Source organism: Cavia porcellus, unplaced genomic scaffold (assembly GCF_034190915.1).
Source record: "Cavia porcellus strain 051 isolate PalLab524CR breed Dunkin Hartley unplaced genomic scaffold, mCavPor4.1 scaffold_29, whole genome shotgun sequence".
Taxonomy (NCBI): domain Eukaryota; kingdom Metazoa; phylum Chordata; class Mammalia; order Rodentia; family Caviidae; genus Cavia; species Cavia porcellus.
Genome location: NW_026947512.1, coordinates 49595576 through 49613044, shown reverse-complemented (window position 1 = coordinate 49613044; position 17469 = coordinate 49595576). Strand labels below are relative to the sequence as shown.

General features: G+C 41.0%; 2 protein-coding genes across 8 annotated transcripts in view; one reads left to right on the top strand and one right to left on the bottom strand.

Moving 5' to 3' along the window:
- Nucleotides 1–1960: 1960 nt before the first annotated feature.
- On the bottom strand, nucleotides 1961–12113 carry Smim19 (small integral membrane protein 19). 3 transcript variants are annotated; one of them, XM_063239929.1, is made up of 4 exons: nucleotides 11987–12113; nucleotides 8489–8626; nucleotides 6887–7011; nucleotides 1961–2304 (listed from the first exon to the last, which is right to left on the bottom strand). In XM_063239929.1, exons 2-4 carry the CDS (start codon nucleotides 8620–8622, stop codon nucleotides 2240–2242), a joined length of 324 nt encoding a protein of 107 aa, XP_063095999.1. In that variant the 5' UTR covers nucleotides 8623–8626; nucleotides 11987–12113; the 3' UTR covers nucleotides 1961–2239. The 3 variants fall into 3 exon arrangements, with proteins under 3 accessions (XP_063095999.1, XP_013002269.1, XP_003464593.1); XM_013146815.2 differs by lacking the exon at nucleotides 11987–12113 and adding an exon at nucleotides 11717–11857; XM_003464545.4 differs by lacking the exon at nucleotides 11987–12113 and adding an exon at nucleotides 11422–11823.
- Slc20a2 (solute carrier family 20 member 2) overlaps nucleotides 11982–17469 on the top strand; it is a 96702-nt gene continuing 91214 nt past the window's right edge. For 2 of the 5 annotated variants that reach the window (XM_063239923.1, XM_063239922.1), the window contains exon 1: nucleotides 12337–16439. The gene's annotated coding sequence lies outside the window, so the exon portion shown is untranslated. The other 3 variants (XM_063239925.1, XM_063239927.1, XM_063239926.1) reach the window with 3 other exon arrangements.

The window sequence follows — 17469 nt, the reverse complement described above, 5'->3', positions numbered from 1 at the left end:
CCGTTGGCCCATGCCTATCCGCATACACTAAACTAAAGTCAAAATGGATCAAGGGTCTAAATATTAAAATGGAAACACTAAATATACTGGAGGACAAAGCAGATAAAAATCTTGGAGACAAAGGGGTAGGGAGTGAATTCACAAATAAAATCCAAACTGCAAGGGAAATACTTTATCAACTAGGATCTCATATTACTAAAGTTTTTGCACTTCAAAACAAATCACCAACAAAGTGAAAAGAAAACCCACAGAATGGAAAGAATTTTAGCCAACAATCCATCCAGAACATAGAAAGAACTGAAAAAACATCAAGCCCCCCAAATTCAAAGACCTTCTCCAAAAATGGGCATCTGAGATGCACACACAGTTCTCAGATGAAGATATACAAATAGCAAATAAATACATGAAGAAATATTCACCATCACTGGTCATTCGAGAAATGCAATTAAAACAGCATTGAGATTTCATCTCACCCCAGAAAGAATGGCCACCACCAAGAAAACCTGATGACAAATGTTGGGGAGGATCTGGGAAAAAGAACACTTAGTGTAGACTGGTACAACCACTTAGAAATCATAAGATTTCTCAAAAACCTAGAATTGGAGGTTGCATTCAATCTAGGTAATCCCCTCCTGGGTATTTTCCCAGAAAAACTGAAAAGGTCATGTCACAGTGATATATGTGCACCCATGTTTATACCAACACAGTTTGTGATAGCTAAATCTTGGAAACAATCAAAATGTCCATCAACCACAGAGTGGATAAAAAAAATGTATTTTTATACAATGGAATACTATTCAGCTGTAAAAAGGATGATCTTGAGGCCTTCATAGGTAAATGGAGGCAATTTGAGAATATCCTCGTTAGTGAAATAAACAAGACTCACATTAGTAAATATTACATTGTCTCTCTGGTGTAAAAAATAGCAAGAACTGACAGAATGGGATCTAAAAAGTATAACAGACATTGTAAAAGTGAAAAAAAAAGTGCTCTAAAGGACATACGGTATATATAGTGTGTAAGATAGATGACCATTTTACTAAATTTCTGTTAGATCATTGAACAGAAGAGTTCCCACTGTCAATGTTTGGAGCGTCTAGCCACTTTTTAAGCTTCGATTTTGTAACTTTAACAACTACTGTTAAGATGACAACATGTAATGTATCAACTAGCAATTTTGTTAATTTTTTACAATTCTGTACTGTACTTTTTTTCTAGTTTTTTAAAACTTTTCTTTAAATAAAAAATAAAATAAAAAAGTTAAAAGGAAAAACCTCATTTTTTAAAAAAAGAGCGGTCTGTTGGTCATACAGCCAGGCCCTTGTACAGCTTACAGACATCGCATCTAATAGAAAAAATAGAGATGAAAATCAAATCACAACACAATGATGGAAAGCACAGACAGGAAGACCCCATCACAGAAAGCTTCCAATAGAGCAGCTCACGGGTGTACACCCAGATGGAGAAGAGACAATCTGCGGTACGAGTTCTGAAGAAGGAAAACCACTAATTCCTTTAAGTCATTAATAAGAACACTAGGCATGGAAACAAATCTGTCACTGACACTGCACTTATCACAGAAACAACCCAAACAGAGGTTATTTCAGCAGCTGGATTTGCATTTTCTAATTTTCCGAAACTACTTTAATCCAGGGGGCAAAAACTCCAGGATTCTCACTTCCACTTCTCACTGCATGTATCACAAAGGCAAAGGTCCTTGGGGTGGGAGGAAACCCCACATCTGCTTATACTGCATCTTCCTGGGGTGTGCAGGGCCTGTGTGTGAGGGTTTTTGAGCCATTTGTGTTTATATAACAAATGACAGGGAGAAGTGACCTTAAAATTAAGAGAGAGAGAGAGAGGGAGAAAGGGAGAGAGGAGAGGAGGAAAGAGGAAGAGAGGGAGAGAGGGAGAGGAGAGAGGGAGAGAGAGGCCACAAATAAAACGATTTTATACACAGTTTTTCTTTTTTCTTTTCTTTAATGTTGTTTGTGATATAGTAGAAGGAAGTAGGATTTTGCCATGGTACTGTTGACAATTAGTCATTTTAAATTTTAAATTTTTGTTTTTTGAGACAGGGTCTTCCCAGCCTTATAGTTCAGGCTAAAGTTGGTATATAACCCAGACTGATCCTGATCTGGTAAACTTCCTGCTTCAGCCTCCCAAGTGCTGGAGTTATATGCCCATGGGTCACCACCCCCCAGCTAATAATTACTTATGTTGCTCATTTTCTGAGGTTTCATTCCAGTGAAAGCTGCACACTGTCAGCTTGGTTTTGTGGCTGCTGATAGTCATACTTCCTTGCTATTAAAAAAAAGAGAGAGAGAAATTAATAAAACTATAAAATTATGAGCTGAATTACAGTGATAAATCTCAGTAAAGAATCAGTTTAGAATTACTCAACTTCTTCTTTAGAGAAATGAATTATATTTCACAGTCCTTTCATTTTAAAACAGTACTACATCCATTTTTGTTTGCTTCATCATTTTTGTATGAACTGTAAAATGATAAACATAAATCAAATTATTGTTTTACAATGGCCTTCTTTCTGACCCTTTATTTCCACCTTAAGTCAATAATGTTTTTGTTCCCACTGTAAAGAATTTGACTATAATTTATAAGCCTAAGACATTTATTGAACATAATTTGTGATAAATATATGCTGGAAGAAAAAACATATATGCAATTTCATCTTCCTTTTATACTTCTAAGAAATAAGAAAAACTACATTAACCTGAATTAAAGAAGACACAGGACTAAAATTCACTTGTGAAGGTCATTCACTGCTTAGCCATAAAACAATCCAACCTTACATTTTTGCTAACCAAGAAAGAAAGTCTATTAATTTATGCTACTCTGTGGAGATCTCGCTTTTCAACCTAAAGCTTACAATTTTAAGAAGAGAATTTTTGTCTGCTATTTTGTCTTGAACTGGCAGACTTTATCAGGACAACATGTATCATTAGACACTAAGAATGACCTATTACATTGGCATTTAATAAATGTGCAAATCTATATATAAATTCCTGCTTATATAAATAACAGCTTCCAAAGACAGCCATTCTCTAATGCCCACAATTTGTAACCATGTTACCTTGTAAGACAAGAGGGACTTGGAAGGCATGGTTAAGGTAAAAAGCTGGGAGGTGGGAGATAGACAGTGGTTGGGTATCTGGCCCAACCTAATCACAGGGCCCTTAATAACAGAGACTCTTTCTGACTCACTTCACAAGGATGGAAAATGAGTGCGGAAGAGCAAGCAGATGCAATGTTCCTAGTTGTGAAGATGCAGGAACGGGGTTGCGAACCAAAGGAGTGCAAGTGTTATGGCTTGTGTCTATCTGTTCCCCCAAGGCCTGATGCACTCACAGGTGAGACTTTTTGGAGCTGGCTGGATCTACGATGTGTAATACCAGGATTCAGGGTGTGTGGTACTAAATTACTCCACTGACTGGATTAGCACAGTTCTGAGTGAGGTAACAGGAAGGTGCACTGTGGGTGTGGGTGGCACCAACCAATAGTCTTGTAGCCTGAATGGAAGGTAGGTTTGCTGCTTGCTGCCCCTCCCCTGCCATGCTGTGGAGTGCTTCTCATCTGCGATGCCCCTTTGCCATGCTGTCAACTGTGGACTGAAACCTCAACAAGCTGTGAAGTGAAATCAACCTTTCCTCTTTTAACTTGTGGGTGCTATTTTGTCTCTGCAATGAGAAAATAACTAAGACCATCTAAAGCTGGAGAAGGCAAAGACACAGGTTTTTCCCTATGCATCTTGGTAAACAGAGCTGCTGATATACTAATTTCAGCCCAGTGAGACCTTGCTGGGATGTCTAACCCACAAGACAGCTAGATGATGTATTTGCATTCTTTTTACCCACTTAGTTTATGGTAATCTGTTATAATAACAATAGAAAGTTAATGTACCCTGGAATTCTGATAAATTTTATGTCATTTTCAGAGAAAAGAAAATGTATAGTAGGTCTATGACTGTTGAGTAGGCATCAATGGAAGCTTAACTCTTCACATACAGTTTTTTATACAGAACATCAGATTCTGCACATTTTTAAAAAAATAATTGAAATTTTGAAAGTTTTTGAAAAAAACATTTAACATAAAATTTGCCATTTTTAGGTGTATAGCTCATGGCACTAAGTGTATTTGTGCAGCTATACAAACATCACACTATCCATCCACACAACTCATCCAAACTGAACCTCTGTAGCCATGAAACACTAATGCTCACACAACTTCTTTGGCTGTGGGCAACCACCATTCTACTTCCTGCCTCTATGACTGGCTTCATGTCAATGAAATAATGCAATGCTTGTCCTTTTCTGACCAGCTTGTTTCCCTCAGCATGATGTCTTCAAGATTCATTCATGTTGTCCAGTGGGCCAAAACCTCCTTCCTTTAAAGCCTAAATCATTCTACTGTGCATTTGTACCACATTTTGTTTATACCTTCATCTGCTAATGACAGTAAAGTTATTTCTGCCTTTTCGCTGCTATGAGTAATGCTACTAAATGAAATTTTATTTCTTATTTTGCACTGGTAATACATGCATTGGTAAAAAATACAAAAGCAGCAAAAGGGTCAACTGAAAAGCATAATCTCCTTCCTACATAGTAATTCTATAATACCATCCCAGTTCTTTCCCATGAGGAACTGCTGCTATTAGTTTTTAGAATAAAATTTATGCTGAGGATTTTTTTCCAGGTTTTACCCAACTAAAACATACAGTTGACTCTCTATATCTGTGGATTCAACCAACTGTGAATTGAAAATACCTGACAAAAATTGTTTCTCTATTGAACATGTATATACTTTTCCTTATCATTATTGCCTAAGCAGCACAGCATAATAACTACTTATATTCCACTTATACTCTGTTAGGCATATGTAACCTAGAAAAGATTTTAAATATATGGTAGAACGTGTATAGGGTATATATGTAAATATGCTATTTTATAAAAAAGACTTCAGCAGCCACAGAGAACTACATGTGGGTATATATATATATTTTTTTTTTCCCCCTATTTTTCACCTGAAATTCCACTTGGCCGGAGACATATTTGTTTCTTGCTATGCATGCGTGTGAATACACACTCATGAAAGCATGTACACACTTTTTTACTGCGGACATTTTTCTTTAAAACTGCCTAGTAGGCTGGGCGTGGTAGCACACACCTATAATCCCAGGTGTGTTACTCAGGAGACTAAAGCAGGAGGATTGCTGCAAGCCCAAACCTGGGCTACAAAATGAGTTCATAGCCAGCCTGAAATGCATACTGAAACCCTGTTTCAAAAAGACCCAAAAAACCAGAACAAACAAACAAACAAACACACCAAAAAATTGTCTAGTGTTTTTTTCTTTAAATCCCACACAGTTCTCAGGAAGCAATATCCATCAGAAACCTGATGCAGATCCTTCCATGCCTCCCTTCATGCTGCCCCAGCAATATCAAACATTTTTACTACATATAAACATAAAAGGGATGCTATGGTCTGTAGAGGACCACCTGGATAACTCTCCTTGAAAGAAGGGCAAGTATCTACATTTTGCCTAAACCTGGTCCTATCTCCGCGTACTGGTACGTACTGGCTAGGACTTTTCTTAAACTTTCAACTGGCTATAAGCAATGTAAATCACCCTGGCCAAGGTGCTGATGTGTAGTCTTTGAAGCAAGACAGACAGGTCAGTTTACCACTGGTCCATAGCTCCCAAAAAACATGTGAGCCAAGTAGGAGAGAGAGCCACATTCCACGCTGTCGGCTGGGATCCAGCTTGGACATAGAGGCTATGACTTCCCAGGGCATAAAAGATTACACATCAGAGCTCAATACTGACTCCCAAACACTAGAAGCTACCTCAAATTGTGTTATGCAGAGTACTCTTTCTACACCCTCTTCTCCCTACATACTGCAGAGGTGATTTCAGACTGCCTATCTAGCCCAGCTCATAGCATTCGCCTACTTTCTGCCATTTTGAGAGTCAGTTATCCTTCAGCCACTCCTTTCTTCATGAAAGAATAAAATCTGTGTCAGATCGTGGGTCAAAGCCTTTGTTCTGGTTAACTATCACCCTAGTTGGACTTCGGGCCCCCTTGGCTCCCCACAACTATAAATATGCCTTAGTGTCTTTATTCTCACTATGGGTTGCACTGGGAATGGTAGACTGAAATTAACCCACTAGAATTCTAGTAACTTTTCCATAAGATCACAAATATGCAACAAGGTTCCAGAAGGGCTCGCAACTGTGGTCATTTGATTTTACAATGGTAGCAGCCTAGGATATACTCTTGTTTTTCAACTACACATCATGGAAACCACACCCCATTCCTTTAGCATAAAAGGCTCTAGTTTAGATGTACAATTCATCTGGTCCCTCACATCCTGAGCTTCGTTTTTCACTGTCTGTATACTCACAATGTTCAGGACTATAGGACATAATGACACAGGACTTTGTGGCCTTGTTCCTGGTATCTCACGCCATGCTCATGAAGCCATAAAGTCATTCCTACTTGACTCTGGCTTGCCATCCTTCAGTCACTTTAATGCCATGACACATGAAGGGTCATGCAAAGGAGGAAAAATTAGAATGACAAGAGACAGCAATCTCAATAAATAGGTAAAATCTCAATTTTTATGCAATTTTCAAACACAATCATAGGAATACATTTCTAAGGTACTTCTCAGAGTCTTGGAGACAGTCCTGTGGCAATAAATTTCACAGTAAATTTGCCTTTGCTGAAAATGAGTTAAGAATCTGAAAAAAGGTACTAAGTTTTACATAACAAACTATTTTTGAAAACTTAACCCTTTGCTAATTCAACTTAAAACATCTATTTAAACATGCTTCCATGTATCACTTAGCACAGACTGTACTTACATATGGAATACATTTCCAGTTGTTGTCTTAAACGAATTTTGCTCATTGTGTCATAAAAGTTGGGCTCTGTCAAAGTTTCTTTTGTGGGTGGCACGCTGAATATTCTCATAATTCTCCTTTTGTTCCTAAAATGCAATAATGATATAAAATGCACACGTACTGATTTCTGTAAGATTTTAATCTCATGATCCTGGTAATCAGAAACTATACACAAAGGACTTAAAATGACAAGTCCATTTTATTTTCTACTTTGTAAGATGCTTCCTTGGCTCATGCCTTCCTTTACTAAAAGTATAAGGCTGTACATATACAGCAATAGGACTCTAAGAGAAAGGAAGTGCTGAACACATCCGTATAATAAAGAGAGAGGCCTCTGTTATGATTTCCCTCAACCCCTAAAATAGCCAGATACTGTACAGAAAAATGTATAATCAAAAGGCTCAGTTTTCCTCCCTCCCATATCATCCAAATAAGGACAAATTATTGGTTTGGGGAATACATTGAATGTAAACAGATCTTAGCTTTGGAAACTGATGAATAAAACTATCTCTTAAATATAATAGCATGGCTTTAGTGGGCACATCTTTTTAAAAACTGAACAATGTACCTCTGCTTTTAAAGCAGAGCAGGGAGGTGGAGGTGCCTGCTTTCAGAGGAAAGCTGCTAGCACACATGGAACGGTAGGGACGCAGGTGGCTTGTCTCACCCGCGGCCCATAGCCCCAGTGAGATTGCTCCAGGAGGGCTGTGCAGCCTAGAAGAGTGAGTTCTGATTATCCCAGGCAAAACACAAATTACTTCTTGATTACCAATAATTTCTAACTATTTAATGTCATTTTTACATAGGTAGAAGCCATCCTAAAGCATGTGGCTGTGAGCAGACCCAAATCAACTAAACTAACACTGCTTTTCATCTATGAAGTACACATTCCGCTTTAAAACTAAACGTTACTTAGGGTAAAGGAGCCAGCAGGTGTAAAAAAAAAGGGCAGTTAAATGAAGCTATGACATCTGCAACTGAGGCAGAAAATATTGAGGAGTCACACCACGTGGCACAGCCAAGACACAGAAGGGAAGGACAAGGCCCTTGTTCTCAAGAGGCTGAAGTTTTTGTAGATAAAGAAAACACAAGTAACCAGATAACAACGGTACTATTATAAGTGCTGTGGTAGTGGCATACACAAGAAACCAGGAAAAGTTTAAGGGCAAGAAGATCTGCTTAATACAGAGGAGTCAAGTGTCTCTGCATTTCAGGACTTGGGCACCAAAAACAGAAAAAAACAAAACAAAACACACGTGCTCCTTAGACAGCAGCAATAAATCCAGGCTGAAGGTACAACTGGGTTACCTCACAAGTGATGCAGTACGAGTGAAGAGCATGTGACCTGGGTGCTGTACTCAAACCCCTACCTCCTGAGGTAAGGGTACCTTAAACCCAATCCCCGCTCACCACCAGAACCTGGGACCAGAGTGGAGAGTGCACCTGTTAGAGCAGGAACAAACATCCTGACAGAATTATTTTCTATGCATTCAATTCAGAAAAATCCTATAAAACTCTTAAAAGCCCAGTGCTGTATCTATGTTGAGATACTAAGAAATCTACCTTTTGGCATACAGGAAGAGTCCAAAGCTAACAAGGATCACTATCAGGTAGACGTTGGTGGCTTCATTCCAGGCTTCATGCACAGTGTAATCCATAGAACTATCGTCACCCATGACTCTGTAACTCCCAGCCATGGGGCTGTAAGACAAAAAAGGAAGGAGCACTGGCAAACACACAGCCTGTTGGCTAACTCCAGTCCACAGCCTATTCGTTTTGCTTGGTCTTTGGTTTTGGTTGTTTGAGACAGGATCTTAGTAGGTTAACTAGTCTTTAAGGCACTAGTTGGCCCACCTGCCCACAAACTCATGGTGACTCTGCTGTTTCAGACTCCTGAGAGCTGCGATCATAGGTGTGTACCACCACACCTGGCTTACCACGTTTTTATATGGCCCACAAGTCAAGACTGGCTTTTCTAACAAGATACACACGTATTTATATTCTGTGGTGCTTGGACAGACTTGAGCTGCACTCCATTCCCCTACATGGGCACCTTTTAAGTGCTTCTAAGTATCTGTGTAACATCCTTGATTGGCCTTACAACTCACCAAGCGTAAAATATTTTCAGTCAGACCATTTAAGAAAAAGTTTATTTAAAAAAATGTTGACTGACCTCTGGCCTAGATAATTAAGGCACAAACACATCTCCCCTTACTTTAACTTGGAAACATTATAGCTCCCATATAAAGATCAAAGCGAGGGCTAAAAATATTATTAAGATGGTGGACGCTGTAACATCCATTGAAGGGATAGACATTGTGAATTGTGACTACCATCCAGATGAAAGCAATAGAACACCTGAAAACACAGACCAGACTTGAGCTGGCTATGTCGCTCAGGAAAGCATCGCCTTGGTGACCACAGCCTGGAAAGGATCAGATGGGCCCACCAAGCGTGTGTTTGGAGCTGGCCAGAGATGAGGTCTGGGGCCAAACCTGGCTGCCAGAAGCTATGGGACAAAAAGTTCCATTTTGCTACTTACACAGCTGTGCTTCTACCAAAGAGCAGGCCATTTCCATAGCAAGTAAAAGCAGCAATACCAACTTTTATCAAAGAGCAAATAAAAGAGGAACAATTTTATTTGCTTGAGAAGTTAATTAAATTTTGAGTTTAAAGAAATGTTTTTCCCTTATGCAGAACCTCATAGGTGAAAGACACCCAGAAGTGTTGTTTTAGGTATGATAAAAAGGAGAAAAATGGAAGTAATGATAAGTGGTAACTGTACTGTAATTTCTACCTACATTTTGTAATACCAAGAAAAGGTATAACTGGAACATATAAGCTGTTTTGTAATGTTCCTAAGCCACATACCATAATGAAGACCGCAGAAATTCCTTCACTATGGTACCTTGCAGAACATCCTGTAAGCCATGTTCACTAATGTCAATTTGGCTGAAGAAGTTGGTAAGTCTGGTTAAGGACAGAGTTGGTTTTCTTCTTGCTTGCTCATAAATGAAACACTGGGACAGCCCCACTCCTAAGTCAGGTGGCGTGTTTTCCCTTTTCTGATACCTCAAGTCTTAGATGTCTGGGTACATACAGTACTTATTCAGAATAAAGTGAATACCATGAACAGCCATTTAACTGAAACCTCTGACGCGGATGGCAAGAGTAATTTCTCTAAAATACTTATTGGTTTCTGACAAAAATAAAGATGAGCCTTATGAAAATTAGCCAGGAAACAATAAAAATAATACAAGAACTTACAGGTTGAGATCAAAATATTACTTACCCATAGATTGTATCCAATTCCTAGATATTAAAGACTGGCTAAACATACATTTTGATAGAGTGGGAGGTACAGTGCATCGCCCCAGTCCCATTTTCCGTTCTTATTTTTTAACATACCTCCAGAGGTTCTTTAAATTTAATGTTATGATTTATAATACGAAATCGGCCTACTTTGTAGATGAAGAATTCTGGAATTGCAGACAGCATAACTATCTTTATGATTTATATCAAAATGTTAACGTGACTACATTTGGTAAAAAAAAAAAAAACAGTGGGGGTGGGGCACGATATGAGTTTAAGTGTCTGATTTGAGCTGCTGCAGAAGGTCCAAGGGATTATGCAGCAAGGGTAGTAGCTTTCAGGACTGCGAATTATTTTTAACTTAGGGAGAAACAAGAAACAATACAGCAACGGCCATCAGGACATTGTGCAAGTACCATGTCTCTGACAATTACAGAAATGTTTCCTGCCTCAACGAACCTGAACCAGGTTGATTTCTTGTTTCAACTTTTTACAAAATTCTGCTCATATGCCACTCAATAAACGGAGATTACTACCCAGAGCTTGATTTCTCCTGCTATGATGATGCCACCTTTTAAGTATATCTAGAAAAGGATTGTAATTATTGCTGACCCAGAATGGTAAAATTTTAACGTGAATTATATAACACACATTATGCAACATGATTCTATGCAATGACACTACTATTCCATGGTTCCACAAACAAGCACTTGAGCTATTTTTAGTAGTAAAGCTGTGCCAGATTTACACAGTGGTAGGCATTTCCTCATCATCACCAATGGCATGCTTTGTTAGGCTGCCAGGAATACAGAACATTCCAGCACATAGAACAGACCCGCGGTGAGCACGTGGTCCGAACTTTGATCCTTTCCTACTGGCAAGCCACAGGCTGACCAGGGCACACACATCACCTATGGGAAGGCTCGTGCAGGCCACCACAAAACACCCAGGGGTCTCCTAGGGCTTTACTCCTAGCAGGTTAATGTTTCAGCAAGGTTACCAATATAACTAGTCTTGTGCTTTGGGAGCCATTTGGGGCTCTCAGAAGAAAGCTGACTTCTCACAGTTTTCCTGTGATGTAATGCTCCAACAAGCAGTATTTCAGTAGGAAGACAATCGGATGAGCTGAATTAAGTCCCTGGTTACTATGGGCGTCCAGAGATAAAACTATCAGAGCACGTTACCTCGGACTCAGTTTTAGGTTGATAAGTTTGAGTTGACTTTTTCTAGGTTAAAGTTTAAGCAGCGCTTTTCCAGGCTCCCGTGGCGGTATATTCTAATCGGATTCCGACTTCGGGTTCCTGATACCACGGCTGAGTGGTGGTTTTCAAATGAAATATCACTTATTCTGCCCCGAATGGTATCGCTTTTGTCTCTCACAACCTTGCTTCTCTCTTTTGGAACAGCGACTCCGGACAGCGCCAAACCACAAAACCCACCGCCTAAGCAAGCGGAGTTTCCTCCCTCCGCGCTCTGCACCTGAAAGGTGGTTTTCCTAGCGGTAGTTCCGGCCCGCAGGCGCACGGGTCCCCGCGTCCGCGCAGCCGGAGCCTCACGCGCAGGACCCGCAGGAATCAGAAGGCCGCGGGCCCCCTCCCCCAGCGCCAGCGGCCGGGAACCGCGTCGGCGCCCGAGCACGCCCGAGCACGCCGCCCGCCAGCCGCTGGCCTCGGCGCAGAGGTCGCCCCGGCGCTGGGGGCGGCGCCGGGGCGGGGCTGGGACGCGGGGACGCGTGCGCCGGTCACTCACACTGCTAGTGGCAGGCGGCCGGCGCGGCGCCGCCGATCTCTGCGGACTCCGGCGCGGGCTGCGGCCGGGGCGCCGCGACCGCCTGCGTCACTTCCTGCCGCCGCCGCCGGCTTCCGGAGGACACGAGGAGCCAGGTCTTCCCCCCCCCCCCCCCCGCTTGCCTTTCTCCCTTTCAGTTTTTGAGCGCGACAGACGCGGCGATGGTCTGGGTGCCGCCCCTGGGCGCGTGAGTGGAGTGGGGCGCCCTTCCCTCCCCCGCGGCCCGCTGGCCCCGGGAGGCGACGAGCTGTGTGGCGCGGCGTCCGCGTGGGACCGCGCCCCGCGGAGATCCGGGTAGCGGCGGGGCCTGGGGGCCAGGACCCACGGGCCGGGCCGGCCTGGCTGGCCGGGCCGGAGCGCGGGGCGGGCGTGGGGCCCGGGCGGCATGAGGCAGGCTGACCTCTCGCGCTCCTCCGCAGCCCGGAGCGCGGCCGACAGCGCGCGGCCGAGGCCAGGCAGTGCTTTGAAGACGGCTGGGCCTGGATTCCGTGGCGTCGTCAGTTTAAATGACTTTTGGATGTGTAGAGAAGATGTGTTTGGTGACTTGAAAAATGTGTTTCCCAGTACGGGACAGCCCTAGCTTTCTGCGGGATTTTTAGATCAGTATTGAAGCGATCAGATTTCAAGGGTTGGTGCAATCAGGAAAGGAAGGGGCCGCTCGTCCACCAGCTTGACTTAGCTGTTCGCTTTGGGCGAGTTCTCCAGTGTCCGTTGACTGCTGAGTGGAATTCATGCCAGACCGTGTAGAGGTTGTATTCTTGACTGATGAACGGAGATAGTGCCCGGAGCAAGTTTTCTGACCTTTAAGGATGATTTGGTATAGTTAACCTCGTCTTTGACTAGATTAAGACCTTTATTGGTACTGTAACAATACCAGCTTTATTTACAGTGTTTTACATATTAGTTTTCTTGTGCATACGTAATCATAGACATGATTTTGAAACTTCTTAGTTTGAAATTTGGACACTAGGAAAACTAGTAATAACCAATGTTGAGTACTAGTATTTTTTTTTTTTTTCAAATCAGGCTTCTAAGTGGCCTTGAATGCTTTAGCTCGTTTAATCTTCAGGGTAACTGTTTTCATAAGCATGAGTTGCTCAAAAATATTTAAATATGTGAATTTGAATATGTCCAGATGTGGAATATGTACCCTTATTATCAGTTTCGTAAAATAAGAGTATTGGCAATAAATAATGGTTTGTGGAGTAAATTAGTGTGTTTTTCAAGTTGGAAGATGGGTTTGAAACTATTTGGAAATTCAGTAGTTTCTCAAGCCCTGTATCTCTTTTCCATATCCCCATTATATAACATTGTCACCTAGTAAACAGGGTACAGTAGGACATAGGAAAAAGATACATTTTGGGAAAACCTTAATGTCCTCTTCTTAAATGGCCCCTTTACATATTTAATTTCTGAATGACTAAACAAATGGCATAATAAAGAATGAAGACCAGTTTTCCAATACCAAAGTAGGAGCTGAAAAAATAGTAAGCTGGATGTTTGCTGGAGTCTTATACAGTTTTATTGAGCATTAATTGTTAGAGAATGCTAGATAATCTGCACTGCAGGTGCAGTTTGACTTTGTCTTAGACATTATTCACTATTGACCTAATTACTTTGTGCATTAAAGAAGTTAAGGTTTTGAATGAATTTAATGAAGTCATTGTGGCCTTTTTAAATAAGGTTATTTTGGATATGTTTACAAGGATGCAGTATAACTACTCAGGCATAACAATTCGAAGACCCAGAGAATGCTGATAGGATGTAACCGGTTGTGGGTTGCGCCTTGGTAGTGAAAGGGTTGGAGAGGAGGTTGGGAAGATGCTGGGAGGCCTGTGTTGTGATCCAAATCTTGTGACTTAGCTCGTGTCTGAAGATCACGGTGGTCCCTCACTGGAAAGAGGGAAAGATTGAGAAAGCTTTGCCAGTCAATATTACAATAGACTTTCTTTCCCTGAAGGCATTTTCTTTGCAGAGCGGAGAGTGGAGCCTGGGCATCAGTGGGACAGTCTAGGCAGAAAAAGATCCTTGTATTTTCTTTTGAAGTGAATACTTTGTGATAGATTCTTGCCACCACATGCATCTTTAGGTACTCGCTCAGTTTTGATGTTTGTGGGAAGTCACTGATAGATGAAATAAAAACAAGAAAAAGTGAGGATAAAGAATCCCCAAAGCACAAGAGTATTCAAACAGTGCATTACTGGACATTCATTTGGGCAAAATTTTAGAAACTTTAAAAAGTCATCCCTATTATACTGGCTGCATAAGCTTCTAAATCTCTTATGTGTATCAAGAAATATGTATAATATCCCCTTATTGTGTTTTGTAAGCAACAGAACTTAATTATTGAATTATTATTGTATTTCTTTGTGACTGTAGGGACCCCATGGTGACCATGGTAACAGTACTGGCTCCTGTCTGTAAGGCATTGTTTCACCCATGATGTTTTCTGTGATAGGAAAATAAGCACTTGTCATTCTTCACTTCAGAACTTGCCTTTCAGGCTGAGGATCCAGCTCAGTGGTGCGGTGCTTGCCTAGTTTGCCCCAGGCCCTGGGTTCATCCCAAATACCACAAACAAAATGAAAAAACTTGGCTCATGTGTTGAGTGCCCTTTAATTCCCCAAGTACAGGACTTTTTTTGTATCCCTTGTAGGCAGGTGCACACCCCTAGAACAGAGCCTGGCCTGCGGGAGGTACTCAGTGTATACTGTATTTGTGAAATGATAGTGTATGGGTACACTCTTACCTGTTTCCATTTATGAAGAGCCCATGTACCTTCAGGGATGGGACAAAGTCTGCAGCACAGTGAGCTCTTTGAACATTCACTGTTTGTACTACACTCTTATGTGACTTTATATTGCTACATATGTTGGTTCTTGTAGTGTTTCTCCATTCACAATATGAGCTCCTCAAGGCCAAGTATTTAGACCATACTATTTTTAACTGCCTTGGTATCCTGGGTTTATGTATACAGAGTGGGTTTAAATGTATGGACTGACCAACATGGAAACATGGAAGATAAAACCATACATAACCAAAAAAAAAAAAAAAAACCAACCATACGTAACACATTCTGTGGCAAACTTTGTGCCACTTATGAAACCAAATGAACATTTGGCAGTAAATAAAATGTAATAATAGCAAGCATTTAAATGTGCCACCATATCCCAAGCCCCTTGACTTGTTTACTTGAATCTCACAACAGCCCTTGAAGTAGGTACAATTACCCTGTTTGTCAGATGAGGCAGTGGAATCACTGGCCGAAGATCATGACGCAGGTACTAAAGAGGCAGCATGGCTCCCATCAGTGGAGTTTCTCTGGGAAATTTTATTTTCTACTTCAAAGAAAGAGCTCACTATTTACACTACATTTATAGCTGTAGAAGTTGTTTATTTTTAAAATTTCAAATTAGCATATAAGTGCAGTGGCTCTAACCTGCAGAAGCAATGGTGAATTTTCCAGATAGAAGAGGTTGATGAGGCAACAGTCAAAGGGATGCAGTACTGCATGGGATAGTGACTCAAGACAAGGAGAGAGGAGCTGAACTGAATCTCAAGAGATTGTAACTCTGTCTAGCTGTTGGGCTTTAGACAGTGATTTACCAGAATGCAGAACAGTGACTCTTCCTACTAGAGTCAGAACTAATACTGGGTAGCAGGAGTGGCATACATAACCTGGAATCCCAGCACTTTGGAGTCCTGAGACAGGAGGATCACACATTCATGGCAGACTGGGCAAATTAGTGAATTAGGGACACCTTATCTCCAGATTAAAAATTTAAAAAGTGTCTGAGAATACAAATTAGTGCAAAAGTTCAAACCCCAGTACTACAAAATAAACCGGCAAACTAAAAACACACCTTAGGCCAAATAAAATATTGAATGGCATTCAATACGTTACTGCTTTTTGTTTTTAAAACATTCATCAGATTTAAAATACTAATGCAATAACCTCTCATGATATAGGTGTTCCTGGTGACTTACACATTTCTGTCCATTTACATTGTCCTTCATAACACTAGGTACACTTTTTGACTTGTTTTGAACAGTAAGTGCTATCAGGATCAGAAGGCCTCTTCTTGCCAAGAGTTAGTGTAGAATTGCGTCTTGCTTTAGTGACAGACTAGGAATAAAGTCACTTTGAAGCCATGTGGACTTAGATGAGCACCTTCAAACAGTATGCAGCAAGATGAATAGAAATGATATTCTCCAGAAGCCCAGTTCCATGTCCTTTTTGTCATGAGGTCACTGTTACTTTGGAGGACTGGGATATCAGCAACCACTGAAACTAGATGACTTCTGAGGCAGTAGACACATCATCGCCTGTGACCCAGGAATCAGAAGGAAGTGCCCTTGAGTGAAGCACAGGCCACAGACCTGGTAGGAGCCAGGGTGGACACAAACTTTGCAGGTATTGTATGCTGTATTCCAGACCATTTGCTCTGGGGAGGCTGTCATGTTCGTGTCTTCAGGGCTGCTTCAGAATTTCAGTCAGTGAAGAAATGGCCACATGCTGCTGTCGTTTTAACATCGCCTGTTTTGAAATGGTCTACATAAAAGCAGCTTACAAATATGGTCCCACAGCCTGCATTCTAGTTAAATATCTGAGGAACTAACTTGGAAAATTTGAGTTGAAATGATCCATATTTAAGCATTTATCCACCTGGCATGTTTGATGTAACTGCAGACTCTTCCTGAATGGAAGGTTTTTAGCAGAAGAAAACTGGATACACTGATTCATTTATTTTAAGCCTGTGAAGCTAGGATAATTTTGTGTGAAGTCTCTGCTATCCCATTTACAAATTACAAGGCTATGGAACTGGATCCTGAACATGATCTAGTTTGTTAACCAGGAGTGTACCTCAAAACAACCTAGGATTTATTATAAAAGTAACAGGTGAATCTTCACTTAGCCCAGAGATGCCGACTACAGGGCTGCCACAACACTCTTGATATCTGTCTGAGACTGAGACTGTTTCTTCTCCTTGTAAAAGTAACCAGCCTTGTATTTGATAGATAGGGCAAAGCAAAACAACTTGCCAAGAGTTGGTTTGCTGGCACAGGATTATATCACTATGTAATATAACATTCCAGAATTTTGTGGCTTGAAGAAGGTTTTTTTTTTTTTTTTTTTTTTTTTTGGTACTAGGGATCGAACTCACGACCTCATGCTTGCCAGGCAGGCATTTATGCTGCTAAGCTAAATCCTCAGCCCTTGAAGAAGTTTTCTTTTTTTTTTTTTTGTCTTTTTCATTTTTATCGGTACTGGGGATCGAACTCATGACTGCCTGCTTGCAAGGCAGGTGCTTATGCCGCTGAGCTAAATCCCCAGCCCCTTTTATTGTTTTTTTGTTTTGTTTGTCTATGAAGAAGTTTTCTAGATCATCATTATGGTAGCTCTTTGTGTAGCTGAATATAAAATGTCCCTATTCATACTATTT

Coding starts and splice junctions, on each gene's coding strand:
- Smim19 (XM_063239929.1), bottom strand. CDS start 8,622: ATGGCTGGGAGTTACAGAGTCATGGGTGACGATAGTTCTATGGATTAC. Junction 7,012..8,488: donor CTCTTCCTGTATGCCAAAAG/GTAGATTTCTTA, acceptor ATTGCATTTTAG/GAACAAAAGGAGAATTATGA. Junction 2,305..6,886: donor ACTGGAAATGTATTCCATAT/GTAAGTACAGTC, acceptor TTTTTTTAATAG/CAAGGAAGTATGACTATCAG.